This window comes from Myotis myotis, unplaced genomic scaffold (genome assembly GCF_014108235.1).
Source record: "Myotis myotis isolate mMyoMyo1 unplaced genomic scaffold, mMyoMyo1.p scaffold_m19_p_2, whole genome shotgun sequence".
Taxonomy (NCBI): Eukaryota; Metazoa; Chordata; class Mammalia; order Chiroptera; family Vespertilionidae; genus Myotis; species Myotis myotis.
In genome coordinates this window covers 167,472,978-167,496,225 of record NW_023416324.1, presented here as the reverse complement: position 1 = coordinate 167,496,225, position 23,248 = coordinate 167,472,978, and the positions used below count along the sequence as shown (strand labels likewise).

The 23,248-nt window shown below is 36.7% G+C and overlaps 1 protein-coding gene across 5 annotated transcripts in view; it reads right to left on the bottom strand.

Annotated features, from left to right (window-relative positions):
* FGF12 (fibroblast growth factor 12) overlaps positions 1-23,248 on the bottom strand; it is a 525,903-nt gene that overhangs the window by 9,766 nt on the left and 492,889 nt on the right. For all 5 annotated transcript variants that reach the window (XM_036352398.1, XM_036352400.1, XM_036352399.1 and 2 more), the window contains one exon: positions 12,786-12,984. In XM_036352398.1, the coding sequence (XP_036208291.1) occupies positions 12,786-12,984 (199 nt within the window). The remainder of the gene's footprint in view (positions 1-12,785; positions 12,985-23,248) is intronic.

Below are 23,248 nucleotides of genomic sequence, written 5' to 3'. Positions count from 1 at the left end.
ACCATCTTGGCTGACAGTTAGTTTGCATATTTCCCTGATTAGCCAATGGGAAGGGTAGCGGTTGTATGCCAATTACCATGTTTCTCTTTTATTAGATATTTAATATACTCCAAGTACTATAGTTTTGACTGCAATTGAAAGTGGGGTTCGCTCAGTCAAGCTAATTGACATGTTGAGAAGAGTTATCCTTTTGTTTTGTAGGGAGCTTATTTTAAGCACTTAAGAAAACTAAACAACAAATGATAAATCAAGAGTTACCAATCCCACATGTGAGAATAACATACTTTACTGTACAGTAAACACTAATCACAATTTTAAACAGCTACCAGTTAGAATTTGAAGTTATGGAATTAATTTCCAATCATGTACTAATACCAAGCATTTTGGGGAAACCTTTAAGAAGCATGTCTAGGATACTGTCTAGGTTCTGATCACCAATAGTTCTATAAGTCTATCTCTCTGAAATTGTGCTCCTCAAAGCATTCCTATCCCATGCAAGACTAAGTTTTTCTCTTCCTAATAATCAGGATCTTATTATTAATTGCAAAGAACCCTAGTAGTTCATAGTACAGTGAAGCTTAAAGACAGGTCTTTCCTATCACTTTCTATCAAATTATTATTTCATAAGGAATATATATATATATATATATATATATATATATATATATATCTTTAGGAATCTCTAGGTTTTTTGGTTTTTTTTAAATACTTTGTTCTTGAATATGTTCTGATTCCATCTGCTTTATACACTCTGATCCACTATAGCTGTGATATCGAAGTCTGATATTCTAGTTTCATTTGATGAGGAATATTTTCCAGACTTTAAATTAAGTTTAAAAACAAGCAAACAAAATAATCCAACTCCATATCTTTCTTGTCCTCCCAGCACCCAATCCTGTTAACAGAAACTCAGATTCAGTGCCACCAGCTACAACAGCTGGAAACAAATCCTCTGATTTGGGCAACTTTGGATGCTACTGCCTAATCCTGCCTCATTCAGAACCTTGTAGGCTAGTTTTTGATACAGATTTTATTTTCAGTGGGCATGATTTAACGCTAGCAGTGGGTATGGAATTACTTTCTAAATGGGTTTCTCTCTGATGTCATTTTACACTATTTTCCAACAAATTTGGAGATTAGTCACTGTCCTGATGATACAATACCTGAACGATGAACAATGTTACCACTCTTTCATCTGGCCCTTCAGGGTTGTCTTTGATCCCGTTTCTTGCCCACTTTTCTCTTTAATGTAGAAAAAATACTTTGTTTTTTACCCCACAGGATATTTTTGAGATAAATATCACTGTTCCTCTTGCATATGTGGTATCATAATAGTTTTAGATAAGGGGTAAAGGAGATAATGTCCTGAAAAGGGAAGTATTTCTGATTGGGTTTTAATACCCTTTCTTCAAATAAGTTTTCTTCCTATATATTTTTTTTTCTATTCTGATATATGTTTCAATTTCTTCCTCTTCTTTCCCATCCTCTTACTCCTCTCCCCTCTTTCTCCCCACTCTTCCTCTTCTCCTAGATATTTCCTTTTATTCCTCTTTTGACTTTTCTTGATCCATAGTACATTGAAGCCAAAGGGTTCACCTCAGATTTTGGAGTAAAAATGAGGTAGAGAGATTTGATGAGAGAGGATTCTTGCTCATTTGCAGACACAAGGCAAGTGCAGGTTTCTAACAACAGTCCACATCATGTATTACTTTAACACATAGCAGAAACCCCAGTTCAACCGTTAACATGAGCAGAACATGCCTGTATGGTGGACACCAGTCACCTTGTGACTTGACAACAAAGGTTGTCATTTTCACAACTGCCTGAGATGCACAGGCCGCATGTCTGTAGCAATCCCTGCAGTCCTGGTATCACAAATAAAATGCTACACTAACCTAACAAGACCATAAACTATGAATTTTGTAACAATACATGCTGTTTGCTCTATTTTTGCTTTATTTTTAAATGCAAGACTGTGCCATTAGGAAAGAAAAAATCCCAAACATATATTGTTGGGCTTTGAAGTCTTGTTAACAATAAAATCCATCCTATCTTTGTAAGATTAGGTATGGGTGTTTCCAAGGCAAGCTTTCCATTTAATATTTTTCTTTTTATATCCTTTCACTGGTTCCTCTGTTGCAAGCGCAGTTATCAGAATATGCAGGCATCCCTTGCCATTGTAATAGTTCATATTCCCTGTTTGCAACTTTTAATATTCAACAATCAATTTTATTTCAGTTATCAAAAATGTCTCCTGGAAAGCTTAAACTAAAATAATGCCTTTCTTAAAAGTTTGAAAAAAAGTTAAATTCAGTGGTTGCTGTTATTTATTAATCAGGCAACTATAATAAACCAGGGGCCAGGTACCTGCTGCCCTCATAATCATAGCTAATATTATTTGAGCACATATTATATATCTGCACTTTATATACACTATGGTTATTTTAAATGACCTTAAAAGGTAGAGAAATTATTGGTCCCTTTGGCAAATTGAGGAACCTGAAGAACAAAAACAATAGTTTGTTCTTAGTAGTATACTGACACAGGGTGGAATCAGCACTCAAATTAATGTGTAATTAATTCCAGGGTTCCTGTTCTAAGCTCATAGTCCAATAGTTAGTGTGCCTGGAAAAAAACATAAAACTTTTCTGACTGGTCTCATGTTAAACTCTTGACCCTAAATCTCATGGGCCTGGGTTCTCAGCACACTCTGGAATCCTACTACATTTGTCTAGCCAACTGCCACTCCCATTCTTCCCAAGTGACTATCTCATACCTTCTCTTTGCTTTCAGACTTCCAAAAGCACCTCAAACCCTCCTCATACTCAGGTAATAGGCCTGCCTTGTTTCTTTGTCCCTTGCTTTTCTTCTTTTTTTCTCTCCCTATCCTTCTCCCTTTCCATATTTCCTCCCTTCCCATTCCCTCTCTTTCTTCCTTTTTATCAATAAACGACCCTACTCTGTATTACACTTAGAAAAGACAAGAAGAGAAAGTTTTCATATTTCCACCACAAAAATTATTAACCTGCGCACATCTGTTCACACATGTCCTGGCTTCCACTTGCTGCATGCGTGGGTGCAGCCTGTTCCTATCTGAACCTAGCCCCGCACTCCCCATCCCCTCTACTCAGTGACCCTCGCTCCTATAATAGCAGTTTTTATTCCCATCAGTCTGTAAGTATCTTACAATAGCATTAAACAAATCAACAATTCCACTATGGCCCTAGCTCGTTTGGCTCACTGGATGGAGCGTCGGCCTGCGGACTGAAGGGTCCCAGGTTCGATTCTGGTCAAGGGCATGTACCTTGGTTGCAGGCACATCCCCAGTGTGGGGCCGGGGGGTGGTGGTGCAGGAGGCAGCTGATCGATGCTTCTCTCTCATCGATGTTTCTAACTCTCTATCCTTCTCCCTTCCTCTCTGTAAAAAAAAATCAATAAAATATATTTTTAAAAAAACCCAAACAATCCCACTATGTAACTGCCATGTTTCTCTCCTCTTGTTCCCCATTTCTCTAATTCCCTTTCAGAACAGAATTCTTCAAAAGTGTCAGTGAATATCACTTTCTTACCTCCTGTGATAGCTTTTTTAAAAACAATATTTTTTTCATTGATTTCTCAGAGAGGAAGGGAGAGGGAAAGAGATAGAAACATCAGTGATGAGAGAGAATCATTGATCAGCTGCCTCCTGCACGCCCCCTACTGGAGATCAAGCCCACAACCTGGGCATGTGCCCTGACCAGGAATGGAACCATGACCTCCTAGTTCATAGTTTTATACTCAACCACTGAGCCACACCGGCTGGGCTCCTGTGATATCTTGAATCCACTTCAGTTAGATGTACTCCCCATTACCTTCACTGAAATCACTCATATTAAGTCGTCAAGTCACTACTGGCCGTATATTACCACACGACAGCCAATCCTCATCCAGCAGCGCATGGGATGCTGGGCAGAGTTTCATGGAGATAATAACTTTGGTCACAGTTTTGCCTTTTAGCTACAGTATGGACCTAGAGGGGGGTTATTTAACGTCTCTTAAACTCAGTTCCTTCTGTTTACAATTGGGATGCTAATCTTAACATGCAAACTCCCAGAGTGTTAGTGACTATCCAATGACACTGGTTATGGAAGCATGTTGACAATAACAATGAGCCATGCAAATCAAATATAAAGTAATAAACTGCTACTAATGATTAGTTTTATATTACTGCTAGCTCCTTGAAGATCACTTAAAATTTGAGAGTTCTGGTAGTTATGGGGGGAACCAGGTGTAAGTCGTTGAGTGGCAATACTGCTCTGTAATAGAGGGTTAGAAAACTGTGGGGCAATCGTTGCTGCTGACAAACTGTTTTCCAAATGGAGGCAATAACTCCAGTTTCTAGCAAAGCTCATAAATGACATTCTATAAAGAACGCCCATCCTGTATCAGTTTTCATCAACAAATAATAAAATATGACTAATTTTTTTTTTTATTACTACCAATTTAATGACATTTTCCTTGGCCCCTGTAATTTTCAAGAAGTGGAAAGGTTAGATGGCTCTGTTAGTTAATGTACCATTAAAGATATTTAACTGTCTTAATAACAGATCATGAAAGGGTGGGCGATTAACATGAAGCAATTTCACCCCTTAATTGAAGTCACATGGGATCCCTCTGGAACTGGAGGAGAATTTTAAGAGCTGGTTTGGAAGCAATGCATTGCCAAGGGAATCTACCCAGTATGCTGTAAATATTTATTATAAAGAATTAAGAGACATTGTAAAAGGAAACAAAAGAGCTACATCTTCATTTAGAAAGCGGTCAGAGCAATATTTGTGTAAGAGTGAAGAAGATGTGGGAGAAGGATGTATCCGGGAGAGGTGAGAGGGTTTCATTAAAGACTAAATTTAAAGGCAGGAAACAGCTGCTCTGAAGGAGTTAAATGCTTTGGGGGAAGAAGTTGTCACAGGCTAGCAGAGATCCCAAACTCAAAAGATTGGAGGAGAGAGAGTTGCAGTTATCTTTTCTGTAATTAAAACAATCAGGGGCTTTGGAGGTCCCTTTTTGCTCCATCTTTCTGTTTTTGTCATTTAGTATGGTTGAGTCCAAAGAAAAGATTTTGGAAAACAAGCCATTTAGTTATCTGTCCAGTTAATTGAAATGAAAATATCAAAATAGCCGAAACCGGTTTGGCTCGGTGGATAGACCGTCGGCCTGCGGACTGAGGGGTCCCAGATTCGATTCTGGTCAAGGGCATGTACCTGGGTTGCGGGCACATCCCCAGTGGGAGATGTGCAGGGGGTGGCTGATCGATGTTTATCTCCCATCGATGTTTCTAACTCTCTATCTCTCACCCTTCCTCTCTGTAAAAAATCAATAAAAATATATTTTTTTAAAAAAGAAAATATCAAAATAAATTTGCCATTGGTGTCCTTTCAACTGGAGCTTTACCTTAGGATTTTTTATTTATTCTGTTCTTTGGTGTCTTATTACACAGTTTTTGAAGGGGTTATTGTTTTCCCTCCAGATTCAATTTCCATCATTTCTCATCCCTTGGTCAATGTCACCCCTCATAGCATTTCTCCAGTACATAACACAGTAACAAAATGTCCAATCTCCAAGAGAAATTAAAAAAGGCACTTTTCAATGATCTGACAGATTTTAGAAATCCAACTTTCTTACAATGTTTAATCTTCATATTATTCCTATGAAGGATTTATTTTTTTCCTCTATCTTCAGAAATTACTGAGGTTGAACAAAGTAAATTATTTTCTCAAAATGACATAGAAAATCACTTGCAAAACTTTTATCAGAACAATTAGGCATCTGTTTATCCATGATTGATTCTTTTATATTAGGTTACTCTTTCTTAATAATCAATTTAGAAGAATAATTGCCATTGCCTCTACTAACTCCATATGATAAATAGAAATGTAAAAATGTAACCTGGAATAGAAATGTAAAAATGTAACCTGTTTAATATATTTAATTCCATGGTGTCAGAGTGTCAATTTATACTACAGTAGATTAGGCTAAATCCAATATATTGGTCACAATAATCTGAATACATTTTAATATTTGCTTATGTCCAGATTTGACCCAAATGAGCCTAGAAACAACAAATTTAGTTGAGAATACCAAGTCTCAAACCTGGTTGCCATTAGAATCACTTAAACAGCTTTTAAACCTGTTGATTCCTAGGTCATAAATAAGTAAATCAGAACATTTTTGGGGATTTGTTCTGAGAATCTGTGAACACTCCAGATGGCTCTGGAAACCTATTTTTTTCTTCTCTCCAGGATTAAGTTCTTGAAGCTTACATCTTTGGAAAGTGCACACGTTGTTTTCAGGGGGAAGGAACTAGATTCTGAATACCAAACCACATGTACGAACTGAGTAATGAGCCTCAGGGAGTAGGAAGGAGGTGAAAAGGAGGAGACTATGTCTTGTTCTTTGTCAAAGAGTATCTGGCTGCTGTATCTGAAACTAAAGGGGGAAGTCACCACCAAGACAATTTAAATATGGGGAGCTGCTTATCTGTGGTGTGAACAATGCTCTCAAAGGGCAACATTGGGAATGGTGAAGGCTGCACTGTTGCCTTAAATTCCAGGGGAGGGGACCCATGTAAGTGGAGGTTTATGTGCGAGGCATATAGCAATGGTTTTAAATATTGAGTCCACCCATCTATCTGAATAGATGCCCTTGCAACCCCTCATTAACACCTCCTGTGTTCTAAACACAGCATGGCGGGTGGAGCTGTGCAGAGAAAGGGCTGTGGATAATTACTGTATTATCAGGGAATCAGTGTAGGACTGAAAGGTGTTCAAGCTGGCAGCGCTTAATTTTGGGAATCCTGACATTCAAAATGATATCACCAGCAAGACAGAAAAAAAGGCAGAGCTATTTGAAATAAAGAAACAATAAGGCAAACCTACCCTGACTTTCATCCATACGGGGCCGGCTGCTTTCATAAGAAAGGACCTTTAGTTTTTACGGGACTGGACTCCACTGGTATCAGTATTAGCGGTGGGTTTATGGGTTTATAAAAATTCCTTACAAAACTGAAAAGAATTGACAACCTTTCTGGTTAAACAGCAATATGTCTAACTTCTTATGAAGCTGTCATTTTCCATTTCTTTTCTACAAGTGTCTTGTAGTTATGTGCTTTAGATTATGGCTATGGATAAATATAAAAATCTCTATGCTAATTGTTATGGCTAGAATGTCTTTCATTCTACCCTCCTCCAATAAAAGTCACAAACCACCCATTATGGAAATAGCTCATAAAATTGTACTTTATTCATTCAATAATTCAATAAGGGAAATGTGTTCAGAATCTTTTTATATGTAAATTCTATGCTGGGTTCCAAGAAGGACTATGGTTTTACAATAAAGTGCTTATAAAGCCTACCACAGGATGCCATTGCCAAAGAACTTTAGAAATCGTCTGGTCGCAATTCTTCTTTCACAGAGTAGGAAATGAAGCCTGTTAAATTCATCAGAAAAAAGTGACATATTCCTAATTTGTTCTTGCCTACTTTCAACATGGCATTCCCGTAACTATCCTATCTGATTATCTACCAGTAGGAATTTATATCATCATGTACATGCATACACTCTCAATTTTGTGTGGTTTAGGACTATCTAACTATTCAAGTCGTATCATGGGATAAAATTTCTGCTTTGCTCTCAGTAACTTTTCTGAGTATTTGCATATACATAGGCTTGCTTCAGACTGAAGGGCAGTACAGTAGAGGCGTTAGATATATGAGCATTGACATTAGGCTTCCTAGATTGCAATCCAAGTTTTGTATTTATCTAGCCCTCAGATCTTGGACAGGTTAATTACTTTAAATATTAGTTTCCTCATCTATAAAATAAGGATAAATAACATAGGGCTGTTGTCAGATCTAATTAGACAATGTATTTATGTTGTCTCACAAATGGTAAATCGATAAATTGTATATAGAAGTAGTAAGACTAGTAATAGTAGTACTAATAGTGGTAGCAAGAGTAGTTTTGGGTTCCTAGCAGGGAGAAAAGAGTTCTCCTACGAATAAGTGTACATAACTCTGATAAATAATGGTAACCAGTAAGCATCATTTAATGATATAAAAACATAACTTTCATGGAGAATTATTGGGTAATTGTTTTTATGTTTTGTGTTATATTCATGATATCAAAATCTAGATGAGGCATAAGAGTACGGGCCAATTTCATGTGTATCAAGTAAGTTATAATATAAGAGCATGAAGGTCTCCATAAATCTAAAACAGCTTTTATTTCTAAGGAGCAAGATTCAAAAAGAAGGTTTGAATTCTGGCTATGCCAGTTACAATCTGCTTGATTTGGGAAAAATTAATGTTTCTGGGCTTCATTTTCCACATTTGTAAAATAGGGAGAGTACTAGAATCTACTTGGTAGAAATGGAATAAAAAATAGAACAGGCAATAATTGAGATATGTGTAGTGCATAACTGTACAAAGTAAGCATTTCTAAAGCTGCTAGGTAGTATTGTTCAAAGGAGTGAACCTTGCTTTCTAAGACAAAAGACAAAGACATTTCTATGGAATAAAAGGTCTTTGATCTGAAACCAATTAAGTTCTTGTTCTCATATTTGGAAGCAGCTTTCATTGTATTCCATATACTTCATACCTAAGGTTCTTTGCCATAATCTAGAGAGACAAAGAGCCTTGGAAGTAAATCCAAGAACTAGTAAATCTGACTTTAAAATGGACCTTTTTTTCCCCCAGAAAAATAGGAAAATCATCCTAAAGCATCAGTAAATAAGAAAAATAAAAACATGCCTGGCTGGCATGGATCAGTGCTTGAGCATCAACCTATGATCCAGGAGGTCAGGGTTCAATTTCTAGTCAGGACATATGCTGCCTGGGTGTGGGCTTGATCCCAGTGTGGGTCATGCAGGAGGCAGCCAATCAATGATTCTCTCTCATCATTGATGTTTCTGGCTTTCTCTCCCTCTCTCCCTGAAATCAATCTACATATATAAAAGCCTAGCAACTGAATGACCAGTTGACCAGTCGCTATGATGCTTTCTGACCACCAGGGGACAGATGCTCAATGCAAGAGCTAGGCCCTGGTAGTCAGTGCACTCCCACAGTGGGAGCGCCACTCAGCTGACCTATGGGCGCCAGACGCAGGGCTCATAGCTGGTGAGCACTGCTGTGGCAGCGCAAGCCTCTCTCAGTTGGGAATGACTGGGTGCGAGCCTGCAACAGGCACAGCGGGGCTGGGATGAGTGGGAGCAGCAGGCAGGAGCAGCAGGCAGCATTAGACTGTTGGTTTCAGCCCCATCCCTGCAGGCCATGCCGAGGGTCCCCACTGATGCACAAATCTGTGCACCGGGCCTCTAGTAAAAATATATTTTTTTTAAAGAAAGAAAAATCAAAACAAAAAAATCAAACAAAAGCTGTCAATGAGAAAGCTAGGAAATCAAAGCTATGAGGCAATGGCAGGCTGAAGCAGAGGCCCCTTCGTTGTCCCATTTCCATCCCACCACTCTCCCCAAATCACTGTACATGTACTTGTTAGATAGACATCCAGAAAAAAGAGTATATTCTCAGTCTTCCCTGCACTTAAGCGTGGCCATCTGACTAGGAGGTATCATATAGCAGCAAAGAGGGAGCCTTTTTCAGAGAGCATGGCACAACATCTCCTTCATCTCTCCCTCTGCCCTCTGACTGGAATGAAGACGCTGGTTGGTTCCATGGGAATCAGTGCATATCCAGGGCCAGCACAGTGTGTGGCTGTGCTGATTCACGGTTGTACAACCCACTGGTGAGGGGAGGCACTGAAAACTGGGCAGATGCCATCTAGATCCTGAGCAATGGGAAGGACACAGCCCTGGCCCTGGACAGATGACATCTAGGTTTACTTTGAGAGAAAATACAACATTTTATGATTAAACTGCCCTTCACATGGGTTTTGTTTTATATGCAGCAAACCTTATTCCACATATACAACTAGAAATGTCTACTCATCTCATTTTGCATTTGTACTGAAATGTAGCAAGAAATGTAGAAGGAAAGTAGCTCTGGAACTGGGAACATGATCATTGTGTATGTTTCTCTCCCAAATGCATATTGACTCAGAAGGAAACTGGACTAGCCACAATGCAGTTGTGATGAGGGTGGTAGGTTATGGGTGTTTCTCTCTTTCTTTGGGGGGTGAGGGGTCAGTATGAAATACATTAGCCATAAAAGGAATGAATAAAACATAACAAAATTTTCATTTTCCTTTATACTTTCCTGAACTTCCCAAAAGTTGTTAATGAGCATATAATACTTGCAAAACAACAAAAAATATCAACTTAAAAGCATAAATAAAGGTGCAAAGATAAAAGCAAAATATGTCTAGACTCTAGAACAGCGTGGGCAAACTACGGCCCGCGGGCCGGATCCGGCCCGTTTGAAATGAATAAAACTATTGAAAAAAAAGACCGTACCCTTTTATGTAATGATGTTTACTTTGAATTTATATTAGTTCACACAAACACTCCATCCATGCTTTTGTTCCGGCCCTCCGGTCCAGTTAAAGAACCCACTGTGGCCCTCTAGTCAAAAAGTTTGCCCACCCCTGCTCTAGAACATCATCTTAAGAATCAATATGTTTGTCCATGGAAAACATTCTCTCTTAGGCACCCTCTGCAGAACCTTACAAGTAGGCACATCCTTGCCTTTAACTCACGGGGCTTCTGGAGTTGTTTGTCCTGCCAAATCCCCACCTCACATCTCTAATGGTCTGACCCAGGCTTAGGCCTGAGGTACCTTTAAATATAGTTTTTCCGTGATATTGTTCTTTTGGTGGAAGTGATAGCTCCTTCCCTAAGTCTGTACAGCATTTCCTGCAGCGTGTGACATATCTCTTTTTGCACTGTACTATTGCTGTTAGGAAACATTTCATATTTCCAAGAACAGTACAAAGTTCTCTGGATCAGGTAGCTCTTCTTTATCTCTATACTTTGCTATTCATTCATTTGTTCATTCATGTGATATGCCAGGTATCTCACAAGATACAAGGAGATATGAGGAAAAAGGGGGAAAGTGAACCATGGATAAGAGGAGCTGGAGTAGAAAACAGGTAAATTGAATGCAATATGATAATTTCTAGGGGAGAGAAATGTATACAACGATAAGGTGACAGAATACTTAATTCTATTTGAAGGAAGTCAGGGAGCCCCTCATGGAAGTACTGATTCTTAAATCAATTTTTTTACAAGGACTAATAGACATGTTCCAGGGACATAAGAACATGGAAATTGTGGGCAGGAAAGGGCAAAGAAAAGTACATGGGGCACGTATTAGTGAAAAAATATTGTAGAAAGGAAAGTTCAGTTTTGTGTGCTTAAAAGTACAGAGTGTGAAAGGAAGTTTGAGAGAGAACAGAAGCCTTGAATGTCACATTTCCCCTGTGCTTTAAATATAGTATTGATTTAACTAATGTTTGTTGACTCTTACTGTCATATGTACTCTGCAACAGGCATTGAGTCCTATACTGGTTGACCAGATCATACCTTATAGATATTTTGGGGACAGCAATACTATCAATATCACAGTATAATCTGTGTGTGTGTGTGTGTGTGTGTGCGCGCAATTGCAGGACGTGACATTTGGTCCTGTCTAAATGTCCACACCTAAGAAAACATCTCTGGGTCAGAAAGCTCCTAACATTTATTTATACTTTTAGTTTACAGGATTAGTATATAAAAATACTATCATTTTACTGATGTAGTAATTGTGTTATGGCCGCACTATGAATAATAACCCTCTTTTTCTCAGTAGCCTAGCTGGTAATGGTGCAAGGGGTGAGGTAGATAGGTCGGTGTGGACCAAATGTCTCCATGGATGCTTTGGACAAGGCCAAATATCAAGGCCCTTTTGGCATAGACCATATGTCTCTGAGACATCGTAGGGCCAAATATCCACTAATCAAATGAAAATAAAATGTATAATGCATTGCAATGCACTGCCTCAATTTTCTCCTTTCCTCGAACAAGGAGCCTGAACTTATGTTTTAAGTAATTATAGTGTATGACATGTAAAGAAGAATAATGTTATGTTGGTACATGTCCAGACCACTGCTGCTCTCAGAGCCTATATTTAATAAATAAAACTGTCTGGATTCAGTAATGCAGTAAATATGGTCACTCCAATGATATAGCCTCACCCTATTTAAGAAAGAAGTTGCAAAAAGTAAGTTTCCTCAGTATAAAATTACTTATTCCACTACTCAATTTGAAATAAGTCATATATTAAATGTCAATTAAATAGAATTATCCTAAATAAGAAGGGAGGGAAAGTTATAGGCTCAACTGAGCATAACATTTAACACTATAAATGAATACTTATTTACCATAGTATAGTATACTATTTTCTTTCCTCAAAAATACAAATAAATATTAATAGATTATATTGTGAGATATATTCACAAAAATAAAGGGGTTAGGTTATAAACATATTTCTAAAATGCTTTTGAAAACTTTAAAGCACTAAAGTAGTATTCCTGGTTTCATACGGACATAGCCTAAGACATTAAATCATTGTGTTCAAAAAAGAAGAAAATTATATTTCAAATGGTAACTACCACTACTTTTTTAATTTCATGAATTTCTAGCTTTTTATATTCAAGCAGTTTTTTCTAAGTACCAAGTAGTTGTAATATGATTTTCTTTATATTTTAATATGAAGAGGTGCTATTGTGTTTTCTGAAATTTTGTTCTGATGTGTTGCATTCTAAGTAAACTCTACTGATCAGAGTCTAAAGAAGGAAAGAAGTTCATTTCATACCTTCAATAGGTTTTGGTACAAAATGTGACGAGGGCTTGGTTTTCTTCACTCTGTTCCCCTTCATAATTTGACCTTCTTTATTGAGTCCCAGAAACCATGCTCGGCCTGATTCTTGCTGACGGTACAGTGTGGAAGAATAGATCACGTAGTAGTTTTCAAACACAGATTCCTTAAATTTGCATTCTGGAGTGAAAACATCCTGCAGGGGAAAAAAAGATACAAAAGAGAGAAAGGATTTTAAAATGAATCAGCAACTGCTGAAATACAGTGAACCTGAAATATAGGTCTGCTGTTAAGAACAAGTGAGACGGAATTGCACATAATTTTTATTTGTCCTTGGTTATAAATATTCATCAAGTATAATAAAAAACACACACAAGATTTTTTTTTTGTAAACAGCCTTTACCCTTCAGAACACAACAGCTTATGCTAGTCACTAGTTGGGCTAATATTAAGACTATTCCCATGTCCAAATTCTGATCCCATTATGTTTTATAAATTTAAAAGACTGGCCATTATACATTTTAGTGTCTGTAAGCATGAAAAATGTATCCCTGAGAATCAAAATCAAACAAAACAACAGCACACACAGGCTCACTGGATGTTTTTGAAGGGTCTATCCTAGAGTACAAAAACCTATTGCACAGCCAAGGCTTGTTCCACTAAATCACCACTATATTACTTCTTTGCTTAATCTCAGTAACTTCCCCTCTAATTTCTTGGAAACATTTTGTTTGGCTTTGTTTTTGCTTTTAACTTAGTAATCAAATTCTCAGGTAAAATACTCCCAGGAATAAGTATAGAAAAAAAAATATTACTATTACATTGTCTGATCTTCAATGAAACAGAATGAGATTTTAGTTCAAAAAGGAACCTGGTGGTGAACACACAATACAATACAGAGATGATGAATTATAGAATTGCACATCTGAAACCTATATAATTTTTTTACCCAATAAAACACATGTGTAAGCTCTTTCATGCCTATAAAACCCCATACAATTATTTGACATTTCTTTTGCAGAGAATACTTTGACATCATAACTTCAAAAATTTCTACATTTTAGAGTGACACCTACTTGGAATACATTTCTTTTAATCCTCACCTGAGGATATTTTTTTTCCATTGATTTCTAGAAATAGTGAAAGGGAAGTAGGAAGGTGAGAGAGAGAGAGAAACATCGACATGAGAGGGACACGTCGATTGGTTGCCTCCCACAAGCTCCACTACCGGGGCAGGGGAACCTGAAACTAAGCTATGTGCCTTTGACTGCGAATTGAACCTATGTCCCTTTGGGCCACAGGCCAACACTTTAACCAGTGAACCAAACTGGCCAGGACTGAAATACATTTTTGATAAGTAAAGAATGTTATGCGATTCACTCACAACCACTTTTGCTCCTCCTAGCTTTACCTGCAAAATGTATGTTTTCCAACTCAAGTAGAAATACATGACTTGTCTAATCCTGTGCAGGATTCAATTTAATTAAATTGTTCCATAATTATGATTTATTTTTATCTCATTCTTTGCAGATCCCCATTTCCTCCTTACAGCTCTGGCTGTAATAATCCATAGGATGAACGTGAAATGAATGAATAAACACTCATTGCACTGCAACAATGGTCTCCTTTCTGCTTCTCAAAAACAACAAGCATAACACATTTCAAGTCCTTCACAACTGAAAACCTCTCTTGAAGTGAGAAATCAAGCTGTGCTAATATGTGCCCTGACTGGGAATCGAACCGTGACCTCCTGGTTCACAGGTGGACACTTAACCACTGTGCAACGCAGGCCGAGCTCAACATTTCTTGGCATTAAATAAAATCTACTTCAACAAAATAATTTGGTGAAAAAACATCATGTGGTCAGGATTTTTATTCTTGCATATCTCTAATTTGTGTTCAAATTGGGTCGACCATTTTCCTTCCTAGATTCCCAGTTCCCCTAAATGTTACAGAGAAGTGTTTGTGGAACTAGGCAATAACAAATGTCACTTTTGACTTGTCTTTTACACCTTATCATTCATATAAAATAAATATTGCCCAGCTGGGGTGGGTCAGTGGTTGAGCATCGAACCAGGAGGTCACAGATTGGATTCCCAGTCAGTATACATGTCCAGGTTGTGGACTCAATCCTCAGTAGGGGGCGTGCAGGAGGCAACCAATAGATGATATTTTTCTCTCATCAATGTTTTTCTCTCTCTCTTCTTCTTCTCTCTAATAAATAAATAAATTTAAAATAATAATTTTGACATTAAAGGGCCAATATAAAAATATTATTTGACAATTAGTGCTTACATACAAAAAATAGTGATAACATATTATTAAGAAAACAAAATGAAAAACAAAAATATAATCAGAGAAAACAACTTTACTATTATGGAAGTAATTATGAATAATGATTTTCTCTACAATGTGTGAAAATTACTGATTTTTCAAACATATGCTAGATACAAAGGATCCTCTCATTTTGTTCTCTTTCCTTTACAAAAAAACAAACAAAATGTAAGGTCTTTTCAAAAGCATCTTTCCTGTTTTCTGTACAAACTTGTTTATTTTGTAGTGATAGAAAAAAAGATAAATAAAACATTTGACAATCCTTAAACACAATTTATGTCCAACAATGCCAGAGATAGATAGTTCCTTTGATTATATGACCTTTGCATATTTGGCTGTGAAGCTTCTGGTTTGCTAACTTCATTAATGGAGTTAATTTCAGATGCACAGAACTTGAAAATCTTTGGTATATTAGCAATTGGGTTGTCAAGTGTATCGTCAAACACAATGACACTAAATCAAGTAAGAGAATTATTGTTTTCCATCCTGACAAGAGCCAAAGAAAATGCTAAAATATATTATCTCAAATGAAGCATGTTTAAAAAATACAGAACAAATCTAATTTTATAACTTTAAAAATACTCTGCAGATATAGAAATATTTATCTATATCCTTTTTAGATAACTTTGACTGGAAAACTGCTGAGCTAATTTGTCTAACAATAAAGGTTCTTCATTAACATATTCTTTGCAGTATTTTACAAGCAACAAAGTAAATTTTTATCATCAAGAAATAATGAAAACTGTGGTATATAGGAAACATAAATGTGAAGAGAGATAGACACATATATTCAAACCCCCTGATTTTATAACTTGGACAAGTTATTTAATTTCTTTGAAGGTTGTATCATCATCTGTAAGTTGAGACTAATGATACCATCACTACAAAACTGTGATTATTAAACAAGATAATAAAGGCATGTCTTACATGGTATGTGGCATATTACTTTCTTTACTGCTAGGTACAATTTTCAGGTGATATTTGATATGAGAAAAAGTTATCCTGAGAAAAGTTACTTTATGTGTGTACTCCAAATACTGTATCCCAAGTTTCTCTTCCCTATAAAAGGCTAATCAATGCTACTCTGCTTTATGTTAATTTGATCATTTGCATATAGAACACACAAATAAGTCTGACCATTTCTCTTTATCTGGTAGAAGATGTTTTGACATAGCTTTAACAAAGACAATGAAGACTTTGAAATTGCTAAGGAATTTGCTTCACCTCAGTCATCAATTCAAATGGAGGCCGTAGCCAAAAAAAAATCAAGAAAAGGCTGAGACTCAGAAGGACAGCCATGAATGAATTAGGAAAAATCACCAAGAGCAAAGACGCGTCATAAAAGATTAAGGCTAAGATCTCCCACATCCTAGGATTCCAAATTACTATGTACAGATGTAATAGTTGGACAGTGAATAAGATTAATAGGAAAAAAATGATTCATTTAACTGTTGTATAGGAGGAGAGCTCTACTAATACCCTGGACTCTCAAAAAGACAATCAAGCAAGCCCTTGAGCAAATTATGCCTGAAACATCACTGGAGGCAAATATGACAAAACTAATAATTCTGTCTTACTTTGGGCACACCATGAGAAGTCAAGGTTCTTTGGAAAAGATAATGCTGGGGAAATAGAAGGCAGCAAGAATAGAGGAAGACAAAATATGAGATGGATTTATCCTATAAAGGAAGGCATGGGCATGAGTTTACAGAAGCTGAGCAGGGAATTGTGGACATCACTCATTCATAGGGTTGCTAGGAGTTGGAGCAAACTCAATGGCACGAACACACAAATGTTTTTGACATGAATCTGAGATAAGTGATGTGTTTTCAGGTTCTTAACCCCTTCTAATAAGTCACACAGCCATTTGACTTAGCCTCTAGCCAGAAGTCTGCAAGTATAGAAGTGGGGTGGGAGTGGGAAGTGGGAGGCCAGTAGGTGAAGGGATATAACATATTACAATTCACTGTTATCATCAAAGTTACTTCCTGGAGTCCAAATGTTCTGGAGACAGAGAGCAGTTATTGGGGGAACAGTGCAATTCTCCATTAAAAACATCATTGGTTCTTCTGAAGTGAGCATGCACACAGTATGTTACCAAATGCCCCACTATGACTGAGTTTGCAAACCAAGGCAATTACACTGAATACCCCACATACATTCAGGGAAAAGGCTGTGTGCCTCTCGTGCCTCGGTGTCTGTCTTCCCTTCTGGGGATAAAAATGGAAGTGGGGGATGTTTTCAGATTCCCATATTTCAATTTAAACATTGCAATACCTTTTGGGAAATCATTTTGAATACTCTAAAGGACCCCAGAAATGATCAACTAAGGCTAGAAATGTGTTTTTTACATGGAATATCCCTATTTTTAAAACTCCCTGTGTCAACATCCTGGAAGTCAGAAAAACTAGTATCATACATAACTTCCTGATGGAAACTATGGTAAAACTGTACAAATACATGAGGCAATGGTTTCCTGGCACTTGTCAACTAGAATTGCAGGGTTTTCATCTTTGAGAGAAAGAACATATGAAGTAAGCCCCACATTAACTCTGGCTTTCTGTAAAGGGCTCCTTTTAACCCTGGAATGGAAGGGTGAAGCAGAAGTATATATACCACTTCTGTTTTTGAGATTTGGGATGACAAAGAGCCTTGAATTTGCAGACCAAGGTTTCAGAGAAAAGGAACCTAGTGGAATGGGGTAAAGACTCAATGAGAATTCCCTAAGGACCCTGGGTCTATCCATAGACTCAACATGCTCAAGATGAGATTCCTCAAAGCCTAGTGCGGAATAGCTACTGCAGGACTGAGGGCTGAATGAAGATACCAGAAGTTGTGCAAGGCTTGGATTTGTTAAACTTGTAAACAAGCCAGAAAGGAGAGACCTTAATAAGCATGTGGGACATTCACTGAAAATCTCAGAAAACAGTCTCAGATTAATGATCACAACTAACTAAGGGCTCCTGACTGCCACCCCCAGGACTAAAAACAGAAGCAAAATAGTCAAGACCTAAACACCCTCCCCCAACACACACACACACACACACACACACACACACACACACACACACACAAAACCTAATAAGATCAAGAGGACCCACTAGTTGTTTACCTAAATGACAAGAAATCTTTGTCAGAGGATAATCTAATACCCTCTATGACATATACAAATGTCTAACACAAGATAAAAATTACAAAACATGGATATAAGCAAGGCAATGTAAGCAGTCAATAGAAAAGATCTCACAAGATGACTCAGATTTAGAATTAACAGCTCCTATAAATGTTATAGGACTTAAAGAAAGAGGTCATAATTAGTAAGCAAATAGGAAATCTCAGCAACAAACATAGAAATGATAAAAAAGAATCAATGAAACATTTAGAACTGAAAAGAAAAATATTTGAGGGGGAATAATGCTGCGTGTACTTATTGACATACTGAAGATGGCAAATGAACGTATGAACAAACCTGAAGACAGACTGATTGAAATTATCCAGGCCAGAATACACAAAGAAATAAAGATTTCAAAAAACACACAAAGAAGAAAAAAATGGAATGAAGGTGAAAAAATAAATATTTAAATTTATCAAATATGCTAAAAATAAAAATTTCCACTGATTCAGATAGAAGAAGCCCAGCAAATTCCAAGCAGGAAACATACGCCAAAACTATACTCAGGGACATTGTAATCAAACTTCTGAGAAATGAAGATAAGGAGAAAATTAAAATGAATCAGAGGAGGAAAAAAGATACATCAAACACATAAGCATTGGAGGCTAGAAGACAATGGAATGAAGTCATTAAAGTGCTATAATAGATGACAAATTGAACCCATGATTTTATATCCAGTGCACATATCCTTCAAAATTGGTAAAGTAAAAATATTTTCAGATAAACATAATGAGTTAATTGATTTCTTGTGGGCTTGCATTATAATAAATGCTAAAAGATGTTATTCAGGCTGAAAAGAAATTATACCAGATGGAAGCTAGGCTTTACAGGAAGGGATAAATAACACTGTAAATCATAAATATCTTCAGAAATATAATACTTTTTCTTCTTTCAACTTTAAAGCAAATATAATAGCATTGCAGTGAGGTTTATAATTCAAAAACATATATAGGGTATCCCAAAATTCACGCAAGAAGTAATTTTGAGAGAAAACACAGGTTTATAATTATAAATTGTAAATATTTTATTGATTCATAAAGTATAGAGTATAGGGTTATGTATGGAATAGCACATCGGGTAAAAGGCCTCCACAGCTTTGCTGGCACATATGCAAAGCTGTGGTCTTCATTGGTCTTCATTGCCCCTGCTCCTGGGCCATAATTGGTACTTGGTAATGCTTATCAAATTGAAGGGATTGAAATAAAAGGGCAACAGATATTAGAATCTGATACAATAAACCAAGTAAAATTAGGCTTTTATTTTTTGTTGTTGTTAATGCTCACGCAAAATTCAAATCTTGCGTGAATTTTGAGACACCCTATATATGTCATTGCAGAAAGGACAGGGGTTTAACTAAAATATATTAAGGTTCTGATACTTATCTGATGTGTGTTAATATTAATTCTAACTATACTGTCATAAAGTAAGAATCCTTATTGTACTTTTAGAATAAAAATTATAAATGTAATACAATGGGGTAAATATAAGAAACTAATATCAGGATCAAAATGGAACATAATAAGCATCAACTAAAAAATAAAGGAGAAAAATGAAAAAATAAAAATCAAATGAAATAAATAGAAAACAAATAGCAAGGTGATAGATTTAAACTTCATCATATCAATCATCACATTCAATGTGAATAGAATAAACACTCCAATTAAAAGGTAGAACCTGTCAGACTGAGCAAAAATGCAAAACTCAACAATATTATATTTATAAGTCTCATAGAAGTTGAAAGTAAAAGTATGGAAAAGATATACCCAAGTCAATAGTAAGCATAAAAAAGTAGGCATGGCTATATCAATAGCAGATAAATGCTACTTCAAGATAAGGAGTATTATTGGAGGTAAAAAGAAACATTTCCTAAGGATTAAGGTTCAGTGCATGAGAACCTAGACAATGATCTCACATATGTATGTGCCTTATAACAGTACTTTGCAACACATGAAGCAAAAAGTTACATAACTAAAGGGAGACAACCAATAAATCCACAATGACAATTAGAGATTTTAATACTCTTCTCTCAACAATTGTTAGGACACATGGTAAAACTTAGGAAAGACACAGAAGATCTGAATACTATCAAACAACTTGACCTCATTAATGTTGTAGAACACCATGACAAACAACAGTGAAGCATGTTTTTAATGAGTATAGAACATTCACTAAGATAAAAACAGGCCCATGTAAAAAATTAAAAGACTGGTGATATCTTACACAGTATGTTCACTGACAACAGCAAAATTAAAGTAGAAATAAATGAATATTAAATATCTTAAAAAACCTTAAGTATTTGGAGTGTACAACAGACTTATAGAAAACCCATGGGACAAGGGAGAAATCATAAAGTGTATTAAAAATAGTTCTAACTGAATAATGATGGTACACAAAATATCAAAATGTGTGGGATGCAGCCAAAGGAGTGGTATTAGGAAATAGGTTTTAATGTTCATATTACAAAGCATATACCCTTTGACTGGCTTCTGGGAATTTTACCTGCAGATATAGCAGCACATATGCAAAATGAAGTATGTTGAAGATCATATTCATGGCAAAAGTGTGACATCTAAATACTGAAAACAATCAAGTGTCCTTCATTAGGGGACAAGTTGAATAAATTCTGGCATGCCCACACAACGGAATATTATACAGATGCTAGACACTAAAGCATCTCATTATATATCACTGTTGAAAAATCTCCAAGATGCACTGTTAAATAAAAGAAGCAATTTATAAGTGCGTATTTGTGCATACCAGTATTTGTATTAAATATAAACACATCCATAATTCAAGCACATATCTATTTATACATGACTTGCTACCATTTGTGCTAAATATGCGCATATGCACAGCTGTACAAATAGGTATTTGCTTGTCTTAGGTTTAGAAAGTCTCTTGAAGAATACACACAAAGTTGGCAATAGTGTTTGCCTTCTGGGAAGGGATTTGAGTAGTTGGAGAATAAAGCTGTAAGAAATAAACTTTTACTTTTCTCTACGCATATATCACTGCCTCAAACAGTAAATTAAATTAAGGGGGAAAATCTGTTGGTCCAGTAAAATTGACCTACTAGCTAAATGTGGCTTTCGAAAAACTAATATAGAATATAGCTGCGAAACAGTTCTATTTTAAATCTGATGAAACTTAGACTACGAAATGGGAACTTACTGACAAAGGCTCACACAACAAGCCAAAGCCTCAGGACTACAAAAATAAGATTTCTTGATCTCATATTTAAAGAATGGCACTTCCTGTGAAAAAACTACTGAAGGAAGAAATCAATAAAACCCTCACTAAGTAAATGACTGCAAATGGACTAGGTGAGTGAAAGAGAGAATGAGAATGAACTTGATTCCTTGCCCCATCTTTCATGTCCTGGTAATTAGACCACCAGAATAACCTTGGGCCTCAGTACTTGGAATGAATATATATATTCCTGTTCCTTATTTTTACTGTTTCATTTTTTAGCCTTTCCATGATTTGGATCAATCCCCAAATCCAGGGGACCCAAATTTCTCCTCCAGTACTACCTAAATTTCTGATCAAAACTGGCATAAACATTAAACATTGTGGGCTTTGTAGATGATGATGACATTTCACCTGTGAATATGCAGTTAAGGGCTTTTATTGGGGGTAATGTGTCTCTGGCAGCATGCTGTATAAGTATCCCCTCTGTCACTGAGGAGAAACAAACCCAGAATTTGCTTTTGTGGCTTGCTCATTGGGTTCAAATTACACTTCCATTTAAACATCTTCCTGGCAGTGATTACAATGTTCAGTGACTGAAACGTTTCTCACTGAGGAACCACTGTAATGGTCAATGAATGAGAAATGCAGGCGGGGATGCACCATGACTATAGAGCACCTTGTGATACAGGATTGCTGTGATGCTGCTGTGAGGTACAGCCGACACCACAAACCCTTTTATTAATCTGGAAGGAATGAAAGATTTTTTAAAAAGGCAAAGTGAAATAAGATTGGTACCCTGCAGGTACCAGCAGGTGTGAGTAGACCAAGACCTGATATTATATCCCTAGCCGAGCTATAAAACCACCTCTCCCAGGCGTGTTCTCCTCAGTCTCAATCAAGCCTGCATGTGCTGTCACACCAGCCAATTCCATTTCAACAGCCTAAAGAGCAATCTGCTAGACACAGGCCTGATAGAACTAAAAGGTAGAATTGTTTTAAAAAGCTAGTGTGTATTTTTTAAAAAATATTTGCTGCAAATCTTCTTGCTGTGATGATGAAATTATTCACCACTGAAGAGCAATGAAGAGAGAAGGGCCTCATTTATGCATGTTTCTAAAGGTTACTGAAGGCAGTTTACCTTCATCATGTTTTGAATACACTATCATTCAGAAAAAGAGATGACAAGCACACTTGTTTGATTTTCTAAAAGGTACTAAAAACAAAGGAAGTCCATGAGCTCTGTTTTTACAGTAAACATACAAGTCTTGGAATTTAGAGTAAGTATTTAGCCGGAATCTCCATTTTATAGACGAAGAAATTAACATCATGCCACAGCAGTTCTCAACCTGTGGGTCGCGACCCCTTTGGCGGTTGAACAACCCTTTCACAGGGGTCGCCTAAGACCATCCTGCATATCAAGTATTTACATTACGATTCATAACAGTAGCAATATTACAGTTATGAAGTAGCAACGAAAATAATTTTATGGTTGGGTCACAACATGAGGAACTGTATTTAAAGGGCCAGAAGGTTGAGAACCACTGCACTAGATAGTAGCAGACTCAGGATCAGAACAGTGTCCAGTCCAGAGATCTTCCCTCATTATGGCAAGGAGGTCTGATTATGATTGATACCTTTTCATAGATAAGAATGGCTAGGCAAAATAGGCTTTTACCGTACTTAAAATTATACATATTTTCTATTAACCAAATGACTTTGATGTGCTTCAATTAATGTAATAACTATTGTTATATTGTTTCCC